Source organism: Bubalus bubalis, chromosome 18, assembly GCF_019923935.1.
Source record: "Bubalus bubalis isolate 160015118507 breed Murrah chromosome 18, NDDB_SH_1, whole genome shotgun sequence".
NCBI classification, from domain to species: domain Eukaryota; kingdom Metazoa; phylum Chordata; class Mammalia; order Artiodactyla; family Bovidae; genus Bubalus; species Bubalus bubalis.
In genome coordinates, this window is record NC_059174.1 from 36,358,887 (window position 1) to 36,376,407 (window position 17,521).

General features: G+C 37.8%; 2 protein-coding genes across 12 annotated transcripts in view; one reads left to right on the forward strand and one right to left on the reverse strand.

The window, feature by feature from the left end:
- Nucleotides 1-7,818, forward strand: part of NFAT5 (nuclear factor of activated T cells 5) — a 122,623-nt gene extending 114,805 nt beyond the window's left edge. For all 9 annotated transcript variants that reach the window (XM_025268955.3, XM_025268956.3, XM_025268957.3 and 6 more), the window contains one exon: nt 1-7,818. The gene's annotated coding sequence lies outside the window, so the exon portion shown is untranslated.
- NQO1 (NAD(P)H quinone dehydrogenase 1) overlaps nt 7,525-17,521 on the reverse strand; it is a 17,639-nt gene continuing 7,642 nt past the window's right edge. For all 3 annotated transcript variants that reach the window (XM_006047604.4, XM_044932114.2, XM_044932115.2), the window contains exons 2-6: nt 16,960-17,124; nt 16,721-16,851; nt 14,444-14,557; nt 13,693-13,794; nt 7,525-12,813 (exon numbers count right to left, since the gene is read on the reverse strand). In XM_006047604.4, coding sequence (XP_006047666.1) covers nt 12,508-12,813; nt 13,693-13,794; nt 14,444-14,557; nt 16,721-16,851; nt 16,960-17,124 — 818 coding nt within the window. In that variant the 3' untranslated portion in view covers nt 7,525-12,507. The remainder of the gene's footprint in view (nt 12,814-13,692; nt 13,795-14,443; nt 14,558-16,720; nt 16,852-16,959; nt 17,125-17,521) is intronic.

A 17,521-nucleotide genomic window follows, 5' to 3' on the forward strand; every position in this document is an offset into this window, starting at 1 on the left:
AAATTCCATGAAGAAAATCCTGATTTCAAGATATCCTGACATCTTGTGATTCCATGAGGATTATCGAACTGTTACTTTAAAAAGAAAACAAAATATGAAAAACTGTGATTGAGTAAATGGATAGATTTTACTCTGGCTGCAAAAGAGCACACCTTGGCTACCTATTGCAGTGATTAACCACCATTGTTAACATCTTTATATTTTATGTTCCTAATAACAGTGATGACTGAGAATCTATTTGAGTTTCCAGCTGACAGAATTAATTATTGCTATTTCTGTAGACACTCTTTCTTTAAAAGTACAGTTTAAGTTGACAAGCTGGATCACTCAGTTATTATTGCTATTAGAAAATAATTCATGTTTCATGTTTACTTTTGTTCGTTTGTATTTTCTTTTCTGCATTGTTTAGTCAAGTAGTGGCTTATGAAAAAGAGTTCAAATAATAACTAAGGCTGTGATTTTTCAGTATGAAAAGCACAGCTATTGTCTATAGTGAAGGAATCTTTTCTCAGTTTTTATGGAGAAACTGAAGGGATAACATTCTGACAAGTAGGCTGTATTAAGAGCTCTGCACAGATAAGAGGCCTCTATTTATCACAGACAACACACTTACAAACAGGGAACAGCTGGAATGCTATTGATTTTATTTTTCAGAGAGTCATTAATTCTCTTATGTTTCTGTTAAGGGTTTTAGTCATAACTGTGCATAGAAAAAGAAATACCTTGCTTTATTAAAAAAATGAAGGGGATGATGTATGGTAAATTATGTTCTGATAGCCTCCTACAGTAGTTAAAACTGACAGTAATTTGAGTCTTTTCTTCTTATCCCAGTCTTGGACTGGTATTCCCTTTTTATGTTCATCTATGTTTTTCTTCCCCTCTTCACTTTATTTTAGACAGTTAGTAATATGCTACTAGCTTTGTGACCCTGTAGTATGTTAAATAAAAAGACCATGTTGATCTAGGGTTACCCAGCAACTCCTGCAGCACAGGCAGGGGGTTACCCTTTCAGGAATAAGGGGAACTGACTCCTGAGAAATAAACAATGCATTTTTTTCCCATGAACGGTGCTGTTCTGAAGTCTTCAAATTTTTCCCTCTTATAGGAAGCAGTGTAAATGTTAATTAAAAAAGAGAGAAACTAAAATTTCTTGAAACATCACTTCTCCCTGAGCTGTAGTGAGTGTAATTCACTTGTCACCTCAGTGCTTTACAGTTTGAAGTGGTCATTTACCTGATGGTTCCCACAAGCCTTAGGCTTTACAGGGTCATATCATTGACTTAAAGTGAAGAATTTATTTGTGTTACATCTATAGAGAGCAAAATAACACACTCCAGAACTTGCAGTTGTAGTATTAGTTATACAGATTTGGGTGTTCTCACCACCCATGGGATGCCTGCTTCTCACTACAACCTGTTGTCTGGAAATATGCTTACGTCTTATTCTCCTTTTGGCATGTAGAAAGCTGTTAATACAGTTTAAGGCCAAATTGTGTGTGGCTTCTATATGTAGATAAGATGTTTTGGCATTCTTGTCCGTTTCATTTATTTTTTTAAATGTGCAAAAAATAGCCTGTTAATTGTTCATTCAAGGCTACATTTCTGTTTTTTGTTTTTGTCTTTTCTATCCTATACACTTAGTTGAACTTTGTGGAATTGTGGTGTTGGTTTTGTTTATACAGCCGGATTTTTCCCCCTTTTTGTGATGGTCTTCCTTGGTTCTTTGAATGTACTCTTCTTTAACTTGTTTTTTTCTCTTTGGTCTCATTTATCCTTCCCTCCACCCCCAACCCTTTCTTTCTTTCTCTCTCTGATTGAGAGGCATTGAATTATGTTTTCAGTAGTACAGGCTTCTTGCCGATATGAAGGGAACTTTTCAGAAAGAGACCCACTCTGGGTCATTTAATTTTGAATACAGTTTTCAATCGTTCAAGTTTTGGATGGTTTATATCTAATGTGTGTTTCATTTTTTTGGAAAGCTATATTTTGTATTTAGGAAATGGTATACTATTTTGCTATTTGTACTGAGTGAGTACATTGGCATAAATATAGAAATTTATATATATACATATATATAAACTATTCTTTTTTTGCCACACATTTTTGTGGTAAATTTGTGAGTTTGTCTGATGTTCTACCACAACGTGGCGTCTGATAAAAGTGAGGGGGGGGGTTTGTTATGTCTTTATTGAGTATTTAAGTATCTTTTGAAACAAATGACCTGTTCATCTGTGGCCATTCCATCAGGCAGTTCCTTGATGTGATTAGTGGGCTAAAGTCAGCTTACTGTGTGTTCGCTGGATCTTACACACTCAGCAAAATGTTCAAGTAAGGAAACCCATCTAGGCAGTTGTGTCAAATGGTGTTTCACAAGAATGAGCCATCCAGTCTTTGCTCACTATATATTTAATATTTTATTATTGTTGTTATTGTTATTATTAATTGGCTTTCTGTATTCTATGCCTTTTATTTATAAAGACACTAAAAAAAACATGTTTGTAATTTTAATAACATTTCCCCCATCTTGTAATATCCAGAGCTACTTTATAAATTCTCTAAACCAAAAGCATTTTCATATATATATATATATATATATATATATATATCTCTCTCCCCACCCCATCAGGAAAAATTACCCAGTATAGTTCAGGTTATGAGAAGGACCAGCCACACAATCCAGTGCTTCAGTTTTAAAATGGATAACTAATTACAGAGGATTGACTGATGTTAGAAAGCTTATCCAGTGGTATAAAAATAAGTAGAAATAAAATGCTATAAGTTTATTTCTGAGTTTTCTGAATTTTTTCCCAAGAGATTACACAGGAGACTCAGGAAAGTCTGTTTGTTCATCAAGTTCCACTGTTAACACTGCTCTATGGATGAAGTGGTGGCAAGAAGACTGGCTTGTGTGCTGACTTCTGTTATTTAGCAAGAAGTTTATCATTGTAAAATGCTGATTGCCAATGCCAAGTCACCAGGGACCAATTTTGTGTTTTGTACTATCTCAGTTTAGAACAGAACATACACCTGAACTGTAGTGGTTTGATTGGATGGAGGCAGAAAACCCAACTTTTATTTTCATAAATTTTGTGGTTATTTGTACAAGGGCTGTGCTAAGATACCATATTCTTAATTCAGTAATGATTTTTTTTTAACATTGTTAAATGTTCCTTACCGCTAAAAGGTCAATGTTAAGTACAGCATTCAGAACATATTTGGTTAAAAAAAGTATTTGTCTTCTTATTGAAGAGCTAGCTTAGTTGTCAGTGGTTGATACTTGTGCTAATAATACAGATTCAAGATTACTGTTACAAGTTACATCTATATATGAGAGCGATTCCAAGAACCAGCAGAGTCCTTGGAAACAACAATTTATTAAATTTACTTATGGCAGAAGGACTTAAGTGAACTATAAACCACACTTTATTCCTTTATAATATTACATTCAATTGTTCTTGCCTTTAGGAACTCACATGAATGCTTGGAGCTTATCTGTATGTCTGCATGTGTGTGTGTATGTGTGTGTTTGTCCTTTATTCCTTATTGTCATTCCATTATATATCTACACCAACATGGGAGAAGTTGTATACAACAATTAAAAGTTGTGTTTTGCTTCTTAGCTTTATCTTGTTACCTTTGTAATTAGAGTATTATGTTGTTATTTAACCAATGCAAATCTGTTTTCGCCAGTCTCCCTAGAACAGGTTTTAAAGGGCTTTGTTTATAATAGAAGCAGTATTATGAGGGACCTTCCTTCCTTTCTTTTTTGTAACATTGTTTATGCTGTAGTTGGGTGTTTCATTACAGTGCATTTCTTGCCCATCAGAACCTCAGTTAATCCACCTAGGAAAAACTGTGTCAAAGGGAATGAGAAAGAAACTATATCTAAGTCCTCCTTAGAACTAAGAGAATAATCCCTTTTGACCATTTAAACCATTACAAATGCTTATTTTGGAAAAGTATAACCTGTTTAGATGCATCAGCAATTATAGACCAGAAATTAAATGCTTAAATTAAAATTAATCAAAGCCTCAAAATTAAATATGGTTTTATAAACGCTCACTGGGAGTACTTGAGAATTTTTTCATCTTTCTGGTAAGAATTTCTGTTTTAGTATTTGTTTCCTAGTTGATTATTTTCTAACTAATTGAAAATTATATTAGACCTATTAGCTTCTGACCATTCTGCTTTATGACCACAGGCTTCTTCCCTTAGACAGACAGCTATGTTATATCTGCATGCCTTCGTTTTGTGGAAGGACTTAATAAAAAAGAGAGTGTATAGTTCAGTGGCTTTATTAGAAAAATGACTCGGAATACATATACCCCAGTGAATGGGGTAGTATAATCTCATAACATGTATTAAAAAGAGGTTTTCCTATCTGCTTATTTGTCACTAGAGCTAAATAGTGAAGATGATGTTCATAATGTAGTAAATACCAGAATAATACCTAAAATATCATTTGTGATTTGTCCCAGCATTCTAATTACTTCTTTAATCCCCCTTTGTTTTTGTGTCATTCTAGCCTCATTTATTAATATAAATCTATTTTTACTCCACTTTCTCTTTTAGGACATTTTTTAAATTAATATTTTATATCTAGATTAAATGCTTATGGAAAAGTGCCTTTTTACCATGATAGTGCCCCTTTCTTATAATTTCATTTTTCATTGTTGCCAAAAACGCATAGGCAAATGACTTTAATAGTCTCGGCTTTCATTTTTTCTTTCTGGTAATTCTTTTCTCCATTTCCTGATCACCATAGAAAAGTTTCAAACCTTCCTAACGCCCATTGGCAGAAGAGGAACAGAAAAGACATATAGCTAGGATTGTTTCTTTGAAAGAGGATAAGTAAAAGATCCTTTTAGACTTTATATAAATTAGATAAATTTGTCTTCATCCTGACCAACTGGCAAAAATTTTACTATATGTGAGACTATGGCTCAAATGGGTATGGTTAACTTTCAGAAAGGAAGTTGAAGCACCTGCTCTGCTCTTAATTATAAGATGGATGAAAATAAATCAATAACACATAGTTTAGGTAAAGCTTGGTAATGTCAATTTTTCTAATGATAGTCAAATAATTCATTGTTTTGTGCCTCTTGCCCATCAGAACCTTAGTAATCTGCACATGAAAAATAGTTGCAAAAGAAATGAAGTTATATCTGAGTCCCCCAGAACTAAAATAATTCCTTGCAGCCAGATAGAGTTGGATAGGGTGTCCCTCTGTTTTGCTTTGTTTTGTTAATTTTGCCTATGTTCCAGCTCCTCACCATAGTGGTGGTGCCTAAAGAAAGGGCCATCAGCAGCAAACAGGTCAGGATAGTAGTGACTTAGAGATAGAGCTGCTTTCCCTATGTGAGTATTTCCATGACTGTTGGTGGCTCTAAAGACTGCAGATCTTTATGCAATATTCTCAATACCCTAATGATATTATGCACTTTAATCATTCCAAAGAAGTAAAAAATGCTGTATAGTGATGATTCCTTTTGATGAATACATTTTAACTGCTTAGAATATTTATGTCCCTTTTTATTTTGGATAGCCAACTTGGTATGTTATGGGAATATTCTCTAAAATGACTGTATAGTAGGACTTACTAAGGCTTTGAGATGTAACTGACTATAAGGGGAAATGATTACACTTCAGAAAATCATTTTAGAAACATTAAAATGTTCAGCTTGCTAATCTATGTGTTCGAGAGTTAATTAACCAGCTTTCTTCCTATATTTTTTTTCATATTAATAACATAGTATATAGTTTTCTACATGTATGTATAAACCATTGGTTCTCAAAATGTGGTCCTCAGCGCACCAGCCAATGTCTGTATCACCTGGAAACTAGTTAAAAATAACAAAATCTTGGGCCTTATTCCAGACACAGTGAATCAGAAACTCTGGAGTGGGACTCAGCAATCTCTGTTTTTAACAAGCCTTCTGTTAAAGGTGATTCTGATCCATGCCAAAGTTTGAGAACCACTGGTTTATAGTGTATACAGTAAAATGTATTAATAGAAAGGGCTTTTTTCCCACTCACACAGTTATACATTGTTCTAAATGTAAATTCAGTTTAACCTGGTTATCTATAATCATTTACTGGTAATGATAATTTATTCTCAGTACTACCTATAGAAATATATTTTATGTACATATACAATTAGTCCAGTTATTGAAAATTCAGTTAACTTAGTTTGGTGTATTCCTACCACATACTAAAAAGTTTACATTAAATGACTGATTTAAATATATAGGTGCAATGGTCTATATTTTTTATTTTAACTATGGTGACATTTAAGTAGCTAATATAATTGACGGGTGCTAAAGTCTCCTGTTTATCCATAAAATGGGTACATTGTGGGCAGTGATAATACAAGCTTCATTTTCATTGCCTCTTACCTTACTAGCAGACGACAGTTTTGTCCTGGCTAGACCAACTCTCAGAACAAAATTATTTGTCATTCCTTATATTTACATTTGTATCTGAGCTATTAAACAACATGGCTAGCCAGGTCAACAAAGCACCTTATTTAATTTCTTTTTTTAATAGATAAATCTTCTTTTAAAATAGCTTGCTTTATATGAAAACTGACGCACTGGAAATATAACTACCCTTGGTTGGAACTTATGGTTCAGATGAGATGTTAAGCAAGACACTGTATTATTTGGTTTAGGCATTTCTCCCTTTCCAATTATATGCAACTAACCATAAGATAAATAGATTTATTTATACATTTTAATCTCTCTCTATAATTCAGTACCTCCATAATTGCTGGTGTTTACAAATCACCAGTTACTAAATTCATGAAAGAAAAATGCACATTTCAAAATAAAAATCACCACTGCTGTGTTTGCTTAATAGTAGCAGTGGAAATGTAAGTGGCTTACTCTACAAACTTCGGTGCTGGAAATACATAGGCAAACTGTTGGGAGATGCTCTAGCTACATTCCTGCTTTCTTGTTCCTGTTACCATCTTTACCACCTTATCGCATACTATATTCTTATTACGTAAGGCATTCTACCATACCACAATATTATTCAACTCCAACTTGTATTATTTTCTTTAAAAGTTCTGTGTTTAACCGTATTACCATGCTTTCTTTTCCCAGAATTAATTTGCCTAATTTGAGATAGTTTGTATAACTATTATTATTTTAGCTAATGAGCCTCAGGACAGCACACACAAACACACACACATGTACACAAACATGCCTTCTCAGATGTTGGAGAGTGACTTTGGAATCAGATTAAAGAACTGTCCTGCACAGAAGTGTTTATGACTTTCAGTGACAAACTGACTCCAGTGACATTGAGCTAATTTCTTTTGATCTAATGAATGTATCTGCTTCACCTTGTTCCCTTACTTTGAATTGATAAGCTCCAAGTATTTGTTACTTTTTTGGGATACTTTTTACTGAGTTCATTCATTTGTTTTACTTAGTCTTTTAATAAGTATAGTACAGTTATTTCATTAACCTGTTCTCAAGTGGTTTAGCTACCATTCTGCCATTTAAGTTTTTTATTTAATTTTATTTGCTTGAGTACACTGATCAACCACTGAGCTGCCTTCTTCCATTGTCCTGCAATGATATAAGGGTTACATTTTTGTGTATATGGCTTTCATAGTTGGTATTTCAGAGCACTGACACCAGATACTTCAGTTTATTCTCTGGGGGAACTTCATTTGCATCTATGTTTTTAGCTATCTGTGATAACTTGTTAAATATTAAAAAGATATTTTGCTTCTATTGGAACATTTGTATACTCGCAACTATATTTCTGTAAACAGCTGCAGTCAAAAATAAAACATTGAAAGTTTTCATTTTGTAGTGGTTAACTGTCTTTTTTCCTCAGACTTTGCGAATGAAGTCATATCTAAGAATGTCAGTTTTTAACAACATGAATATGTGACTGAACTTAAAGTCATTAGGAAAAGGTATGAAATACAGAAATATTTTTAATAGTGACTTTGTACTTACTCTTTTACCAGGTAGTGTACAAAAGTGACTTGGTGTGATAGAATTTTTGTTTTACTTAAAGTGTTTCATGTTTAGTAAAATAATATGTACATGTAGTGACAAGTTATGAATTGTGGAGGTGCTTTTGATGAAAACAAAGTCTCCCCAGCCCTCAGTCCCACATCCAGAGGCAGTCTCTTTTTATTCTTCTGTAAGTTAATCATTCAGAATGATTTTAGGTCATTTACATGGGTAAACATTATTTTTAAACATATATGTGTGTGTGTGTGTGTGTGAACACTGCTGCCATTGTTCTAAATATGTTTAAAAGTTGTCTTTTAGCATTTATGGACTTCAGCAACATTGGAAAGAAGTAGTAACCAAATGCAATTTAGTAAGTATAAATATCAAAAATATTTGGGTATTTTTGATCTGAAGATGGAACTACAAGTGGCTGCCAGAAAGGCTGATGTGGTCCTGGGTTACATAATCTAAGTTACAGTGTCCAGAACAAGGGAGAGAGTTTTCTTGCTTTACTCCAAGCTGATAGGAGTCCTGCTTTGTCAACTCGTGAGGAGCAAACAATTCTCAGCAGCCATATAATTAGGCCTGTCAGAGAACTGAACATCATTTATCCCTGCTTAGGGATACAGGGGGACTTTAGAAGTGTAAAAGCAGCTACTGACAAATATATACTACCATGTGTAAATTAGATGGCTAGTGGGAAACTGCTGTATATAACACAAGGAGCCTAGCCTGGCACTCTGTGATAACTTAGAGAGGTGGCATGGGGACAGGGAGAGGGTGGCTCAAGAGAGAGGGGATACACACACACACACACACAACTTATGGCTGATTCGTGGTGTTATATGGCAGAAACCACCACAACATTGTAAAACAATTATCCTCCAATTTAAAAATCACTATAGTTTCTCAATAGCAACATTTATGGTCTTTCAGGAAGACAGCTGATTACTGCTGTGCTCTATTTCATGGTGTCATTGTCCCTGCCTGTTCTGAGGCACAATAGTATTTAAAAACATAGGCTCTTGAGTTTGCCTCTTGGGTAAAGTTCTGGCTCCTATACCAAAGGTTTAACCTCTCCATTCCTCAGTTTCTTTATAAGGTGGGAAGAAAACTAGAATGATCCCCTAAGGGTTGTTATAAAAATTACATAAGTTAATCAGCATAAAACTACTTAGTTCCTGGTACACAGGAGCTAAGTGCCTAGTAAGTGTTAACTCTGTATTAGTCATACTAGTCCTGATACTGCTTTGTTCTTCTGCCTCTGGTGCACTGGATCCATATCCTTTTGCTTTTCCAAATACATGGTCCTTTAATTATCCTCTTTCTTTTTTTATTTGTAATTTACTTTTTAATTTTAATTCATATTTTTATTGGATTTTTATTTTCTGTTGGAGTATAGTTGACTTACAGTGTTGTGTTAGTTTCAGGTAAACAGCAAAGGGATTCAGTTTTATATATATAATTACCCTGTTTCTCCAGCATCAAAACCTTTTCTCGTACCCACTAGAATATGAATTTTCTGTAATGTTCCTCATCTCAAAAAACAATTTTCTTTGATCACACATCTCGCATATACACTATTTCCACTTCCTCTCTTTCCATTCCCTCTTAAACCCATTCCAATCAGGTTTTATCACCCCACTCTCCAGAAGTAGCTCTTGTCAGCACCACCAATGGCCTCTCAAAAGTCAATTCCCATGCCCGTTTCAGTCACTCAGCTTATCAGTAGTATTTGACAGTCTTTGAAACAACTTTCTTCCCTTGGCTTTCAGGACACGACGCTCATCTCTCTCGCTTCATTGGCCTTTTCTCTTATCATCTTGACCTTCTAATGTTGGAGACCTCTAGAAGTCGATCATTAGATCTCTTCTCTATCATAACTCAATTTCCAGTTGATCCCATCCAGTCACACTGCTTTATATACTTCTACGTGTTGACTTTACTCCAAGTTCCTCTTACCCAACTGTCTACTTGACAGTCACAACAGGCATCTCAGACATAACATGTCTGAAATCAAATTTTGATTTTCCCCTTCCCATCCCCATCTTCTGCACCCAATACTCTTTCCAGATTCTTCCTCATTTGAGCAAAATGAAATATCCATTCTTCCAGTTGTTTAAGCCAAAATACCTCTGAGGGTTTGTGTTTTTTGACCTTTATACAATCTGTCATCAGATCATGTTACTCTGACCTTTGAAATATATCCAGAATCCAGCCACTTCTCAATACAGCTATTGCTATCACTTTGAACCAAAGCATTTGTTGCCTTGATTGTCATAAGAGTTTCCCAGCAATTCTCCCTACTTCTCTCATTGCTCCTCATACTTGATTCTTCACTTACCAACTAGATTTAAACATAAGTCCTATGTTACACCTTTGCTCAAAACCATCCAGTGACTGACTTCCTGTGTTCTGCATTTCACAATGCTTGTAAGGCCCTTTGTGGTCTGTCCCAGCTGTGTGTCTGACCCATCCTTCTCTTGCTTTCTCTGCTTTGGTCACACTAAGTTCCTTTCCCTCCCTAAAACAGACTGATCATGCTGCTACCTCATGGGTTTGTGCTCACATCACTCCCGGTATGCCTATACTTCAGGGATCTACATGTCTCAGTTTCTTAATGTTATCAAGTCTTGGCTCAAATATAACCTTATTAGATCTTTCTTGATCACCCTGTATAAAACTCGGATCGCATATCTAACCCTCTTACCTGCTCTCCCTCTCTAGCATTTATCACCTGACTGACATTTGTTCTTCTATCATGGAATGCAAACCTCCATGAGGATAGGTATTTTGTCTGCTGTTGTATATTTCCAGTGCCTAGAAGAATGCCTGCCCCATTGATTAATCAAGATAATTCAGTCAAGTCACAATAAATATTGCCCCTTGGCATTTATTTATTACATTCCGTGTTTTTCTTGATTTCTATACCACTCTCATGATCCCTGGGTTGGGAAGACTCCTGGAGAAGGAAATAGCAACCCACTCTAGTATTCTTCCCTGGGAAATCCCATTGTCAGAGGAGCCTGGCCAGCTACAGTCCACAGGGTCGCAAAGAGACATGACTTAGTGAATAAGTACTCCTTCCTCGATCTTCTTAAATGTCCTTTAAATCCCTTGAGAGAATCTTAATAGGTTCCATTACCATTCAGAATGAAGCAGCCCTATTGGGCAAGCTCTCAAGTCAAGTCACTGTTTAGGCTTCTGGCCACAGTTTATCACTGAATCCTCTGATCCCTTCCCTGGTAGATTCCACTTTTGCCTTAAACCAGTGAATTTGAGTTTGTTTTATAGAAATGGATTTTATTTGGAACTTTTAGAAATTTACATAAAACTGCAGTGAGGATAAAGGCAAAAGAAAACATTTTCATGTTTTCAAACTGAAGCATCCAGCCATCTGCCATTGTGAATTTTGTGGAAAGAATACCCAATGCTTGCTGGCGTCTGGTACATGAGGTTCTCCTGCCTGACGCCATCATTTCCTTGGCAGGTAAGAGGCAACCTTGCTTTGCATCGTTTCTCCTGTTTTCTTTCTCTGGACCACAAGAGGGCATTCTTTCATCATTTTCAACTTGGATTATACCAACACTTAGTAGACATGCACCTCAGTTATTTAAACGGGAAGTTAGATTATGAATGCCAAAATCGTTCACCAAAGTTAGTGAAACTCTAGGCTTATAATTTTGCCCCCAGATTCATGGAACCAAGACACATCCTTGAAAGTCATCAGTTTATAAATGATACGGGGAAAATTTCCAGGTTAGTTATATGGATCAAAAAATGAAGTACTATTTGTGGAAGGCTGTTTTTAGGTATTAGGAGTACTATTTCTTTTTGTGAATTCATGCATTATAGCAGATGTAGTTATAGATGTCTTGGTTTATTTGCAGATACTAAATCAGAAGATTGAAGTGAAAAAGATTTTTATTAACTTTTCATTTCAAGGTATCTGTGTTAACTAACAACAAAAGTTGAAGGAAGAAGGACATTCCTATATAGGCATGGTAATCATTGTGTAGTAATAAAGCTAATAATGTATCACAAACAAGCAGAGAGTAGCAATTATTAAGCAAGTCCCTTAGGTCAGACAGATTCTGTCATTTCTTCCTCTGCCATAAACCTTCTGTCATAAACCACAGAGAGGTAATTAAAGAAAAATAGATCATTGAGGAGGTGGATGTTCTCTAGCCAGATTTATTCCTAAAAATATATCCCTAAAGAGAGAGGAATTAAATTGTGTAGAGGGCCTTAAAGAATACTGTCTGGCATCTTTCTACCTTTCTGTCTGGCTTTACATCCTAAGAGCCCTTTTGAGCCTAATCAGATTTTGCCATGATAGCAGTTGTAAGAATTGGTTACATTATTTAATAAAGCTATCCAAAAACATATGAATTTAGTCTGTTCTCTACTATTCATTCCTCATGGAAAAAGAAAAACACAGATCTTAAAAACTAAAGCAAATCAAGGAAGCTCAAAATAGAAACCAAGATTAGGTTACATTTTTAGAAGGAAGTCCGGTCTTGTGAATCTTATTTTATGGCTTTGATCTGGTTGTCCATTGGGATGGACTTGCCCAAGTGATGGCCCACAGAAAGGCCAAATTTCTTACTTTTCTGCTCATCCTGCACCTCCTTTTTCATTAAGAATCCTGCCTGGAAATTTAGGTCAAAGAGGCTACTTGGAGCAAAATACAGTGGCATCTCATCCCAAATATTCTCCAGGCGTTTCTTCCATCCTTCCAGGATCTGAACTCGGGCATCCTCGGGAGTGTGCCCAATGCTATATGTCAGTTGAGGTTCCAAGACTTGGAAGCCACAGAAGTGCAGAGTGCCACTCTGAGGATACACAAAGCACAGAGGTGAGTCACAGCTCAAACGCCACACACCTTGTACCACAGACAATGAAAGTTAATCTGGGTTTTCCAATAGGACACCCTGATGTGAAGGCCTTGAGAATTAGTTCATAGCTCCATCCTCTCACCTTGTGCTCTCTGTACCTAGCTGTTACCTATTTTAGCCTATTCAGCTGTACTCTTCTCTTAATGAATAAAGCCTTTGAAACTGTGCCAGCCTGGCACTATCTGCCAGAAGTGCCCAAAGTTCTGTTACCTCAGGGAGGGTTTCAGCTTCTCAGCAGCTGACTGTTGCCAAGACCTGCAGAGGTGCGTTTCTTTGCCTCTCCACATTATCAGACGAGTCTTCATAAAGTATTCTTGCCATTTGTTCTCCAGTGTTATTACTAATACTGATTCCCTCATCCTGTAGATGGCCACCTCACATGCTCTTCTTGCCAGCCTTAGGAGATTATCCTGAGGGTCCAGTGACCGCCAAAAAAACCTGCTTCAGACTTCAGTTTTGTTAGCTGAACTAAATAATTTCTTAACTTTCTTGGGCTCTGATAGTCTGTGAGGCTGTAGCAACAACTTGGAGGACAGGGAGATTGGCGAGAGATGCCAGTCACATGGCTGTACAAACCTGGGGGAGTCATCCATGCTATCCTCTGGCTAGGAGGGGAGAGTGGTGTTTGACCATGTACACACATGAGTTATTCTACAAGCCTGGGGTCCTGGGAAGACAGGTCAGTCCTAAAAGGAAGCCCCTTCTATAGTTCTTTGATCTTCATACCTCAGGTCTGTTTCCAGATGCTATCTGGAGGGTTTGGACCCAATAGAAAAATCAGTTAATCCCCCTGAAGGGTCACTGAAAACAAGATACCTGAATTGGCCAGAGAATGATGTTCATGTCCCCATGGATACCATGCAGAGAGTACATGGAGCCGCTGCCACCAGTGGTGATAGAAAGCACTGCCTTCTTATTCTGTAAAAGAAAAGTCATTATCATCTACATCTCTTTGGTGACAGGAAGTTAATGAAACAGCCCCAGGGAAAAGAATATAAAAGTCCCCACCCCCCACCGCCTAGATCTGCTCCTTATATTACTTCATACATTGGCTCTTCTGAGCCATGCAGTGTGACTCTGCAGAAGTACCAGCCTGGAAAGTGGTACGCAGAGGGGCAGGCCCAGGATTCCATGCTCTGGCATGTGAAGGCTGTCACAGTAACGCAAAATCAGTGCTGACTGCTGGTGCCTAGGTAGTTTTTTTTAAATCGGTCTCCTCACAGTACTAGGCATGTATCGAGGCTTGTGATCTAGAAGGTCTCAAAAATACTTCTTGTGTAGTTTTGGGTGTCTAGAAAATGAAGACAGACTCCTTTTTTTAATGGGACACGTTCATAAAGTTCATATCAGTACATAAAGAGGAAATAGTATAATGATACATTCACCATCCTGCTTTAACTCTCAGTATTTTGCCATTCTAGGTTTATCTAATCTCCATACATCTCTCCCAAAGGGCCCTGGAGCCTGATTGTGGTATCTAACTGTACTCAAAACTCTGCATCAAGACAGAGTCTTTCTAAAATCCAGGCATTAGAAAAAAGAAAACCAAGAACAATTATCCACCTACCCGAAAAGGCCCCTTATCATACATGGCAGCATACTTGTAAGCGAACTCCCCTATGAGCACCCGCTCAAACCAGCCTTTCAGGATGGCAGGGACTCCAAACCACTGCAGGGGGAACTGAGGGACAGAGGACAGAGAGGTTAGATTGGGAGCACCCCCAGCACAGAAGATCCAGTGCTTAGCTGCTGTCCAGGACATCACTGAGGGGGAAACTTTCTTCAGGCCCTGTCATTCCTCTTGGAGAAGGTAGAACATTCAAGAAAAGAAAATTTTAAAGAAAATCATTGCCCTTGGTCAGTCAGCTAGACACTCCTGTTCCTGCATACAAATAACAAATATCAGGTGGGTGTGAAGAGAGCCACGTGAAATAAAGACTTGTTTCTGTGAAATCTCGTTTGGCAGCAAAATCTGAACGGCAAGGATTGGAGGCAAAGTTGGCCTCAGTGTGTGACACCTAAATCAATATTTTCTCAAGAACTTGCTTCCGTGGGTGTGGTATCACAAATATGAGACCTGTACCTTGTGCTCACGGATGTAAAATCTTATCATTTAGAATAAACAGAACCACTCACAAATGCTATCAAATGATCAGTGTAACTAAGGTTCATCGGGGAATTCTCACAAGAAAGACCTGCTGGGGCTCTTGTCCTGGTAAAAGTCAAGCAAGGCCATACCATTATTTCTTCTTGACTCACTTAAAGGCTATGATGACAGGAACATGCCCAGAGGTTAAAAGAAAAAGCTAGGACAGAGAAGAAATTTGTAGGACTTGGTAGTTCTCTCTTTGAAGAATGGTTGACCCACAGGAAAGAGAGTAATAAGGAAGTCAAGTTTTGGACACGATTGAGAATGAGACCTGCATTCTTACCCTGAATCTGCCAATAATGTGAGGCATGAACTCTGCAACACAAGCCCCTTCCTCATCCATAAAAAGAGGGGCTTGAGGGGTCTCTAGTAGCTTCCCATATTCTCACATTTAAGGTGCTCCAATTGTGAAGGGCATATCTGCAGCTTTTAGGATGTGTAGGTTATTCGAGCAAGTAGATTTGGTCCCCTGTGAATGTTCTACAGTCAGGGCTGAAAATAGAATTGGTTGGCTTGCTTGATATTAAAAGTTGACTCTCTCAGGTTCCTTTTGGAGAAGTGAGACAGCTGAGCAGGGCCTAGCCCATGTGGCACGTTGGTATGAATGCGGGCAGTCTTTTCTCAGGACATTTATTTTAATGTTGCCAGACTATCATTTCTAGCACACTGCTTTTGCTGGAACAAGACTTTTCCTGTCATCTGTTGCAAAACTGATATAATAAATATGCAAATCTGTGGAGTTTACATTGCCCTTCCTTGTGTTGCTGTTTTGCAGTGTGCAACCTATACAGTTGTATGGTAGTAAAGAAAACATATGCATTGGATAGAAGCTGAATTTAAAGGCCATCCTTTCCAATTTATAAAATATGGTGATTCTTAGAAGCAGAACTGAAAGTTGCTACTGCTACTGCCTTAGCTGTACTGCAACAAGAGAGTAGAAAATGTAGACCAAAAAGGGATCCTTTGGGGCACTGGCTAATGTTATGTGGCTTTGATTCATAGCAACATGTAGAATAAGGGACTTCAAAGGTTAGAGTCTTTGCAGCTGATTGAATAACTGCAAAAATCACAGCCAGTATCAAACTTATGAAGTTTCCAGTGTCGCATACATTCCATGTTTAATACCAAAAAGCTGGTTGCGATTGGTAGCAGCAAAGTCACTGACTTCAGTCCACCATTGTCAGGAAAGGTGACTTACAAGAAGCATACCCAGTTTCAGTACTGACTGCTAAATGGTGAGGCAGCTTCCAGGAGAAAGGCCATGGTTTTGCTGCTAGAACACATTAAGCAGGGCAGTGCACACTGCACTGGGAGCTCCCATCGCAGAGAAGTCAAGCTCTTATGCCTCGCTCTACAAACTGTTTTCAGGATGCTTATGGAGATGGCGTGAGAACTGCAAACTTGAGTGATTCCATGAGAAATTACTAATTGAAGAAAAGACTAAACATTCTCGGGAAAAGAGCTCAAGGCTCACATGTCACCTCTGCAGTCACAGTCATACTTTCAAAGAATACACAGCCAGCTTCATAACATCTATAAATCTGTGTAATCCTGCACCTTTGAAGTAATTATCCTTCTTTAAGGAGAGTATGGTCAAGGGGGTGTGACTTTCCTAAGAGCACATAGCTAATTAGGTGTCAGGTCTAGGACAAAAAAAACAAGTGTCTCAACACCCCTTCTGATGTCTTACCACACCTGAAAAATCACAAGGTCTGCAGCTTCCAGCTTCTTTTGTTCGACCACAATATCTGGGCTCAGACGGCCTTCTTTATAAGCTAAAACAGTCTCGGCAGGATACTGAAAGTTCCCGGGGTCCTTCAGTTTACCTGCAGAGAGGAAAAGAGAAGCTGACGCCAGAGGGCCAAGGCGGGGCCAGAAAGCCCACAAGGGAGAAGTTCCACAAAGACCTAATTAAAGGGGAGAGCCGTTCCCACCTGTGATGTCCTTTCTGGAGATGACGGGATTGAAGTTCATGGCATACAGGTCCGACACAGTGACCTCCCATCCTTTCCTCTTCAAAGCCTCTATGGCAGCCTCCTTCATGGCATAGTTGAAGGATGTCCTCTCCGAGTGGGCCAGTACGATCAGTGCCTTTCTGACTATTTAGACACACACAAGGCACATGGAGAAAATCAGTCACCAACCAGCAAAGCTCAGGCTGCAGGGGAGCCCAGCTGGGCTCCATAATGGAAGACGTGACTTTGTTAGACACTGGGTTATGCAACCCGTCCACTGCATCCAGAAATACATTTTCTCATAAGTCCCATTGATCAAAGGAGCAATTTTTAACTCACTGGGAAACAGTAGCTAATCTAATAAATCGTTTTGGCATACTTAATCAAACATCTGCATAAAAATAAAATTTAGTTCAGTTCAGTCGCTCAGTCATGTCCGACTTTTTGTGACCCCATGAATTGCAGCATGCCAGGCCTCTCTGTCCATCACCAACTCCGGGAGTTCACTCAAACTAACATCCATAGAGTCGGTGATGCCATC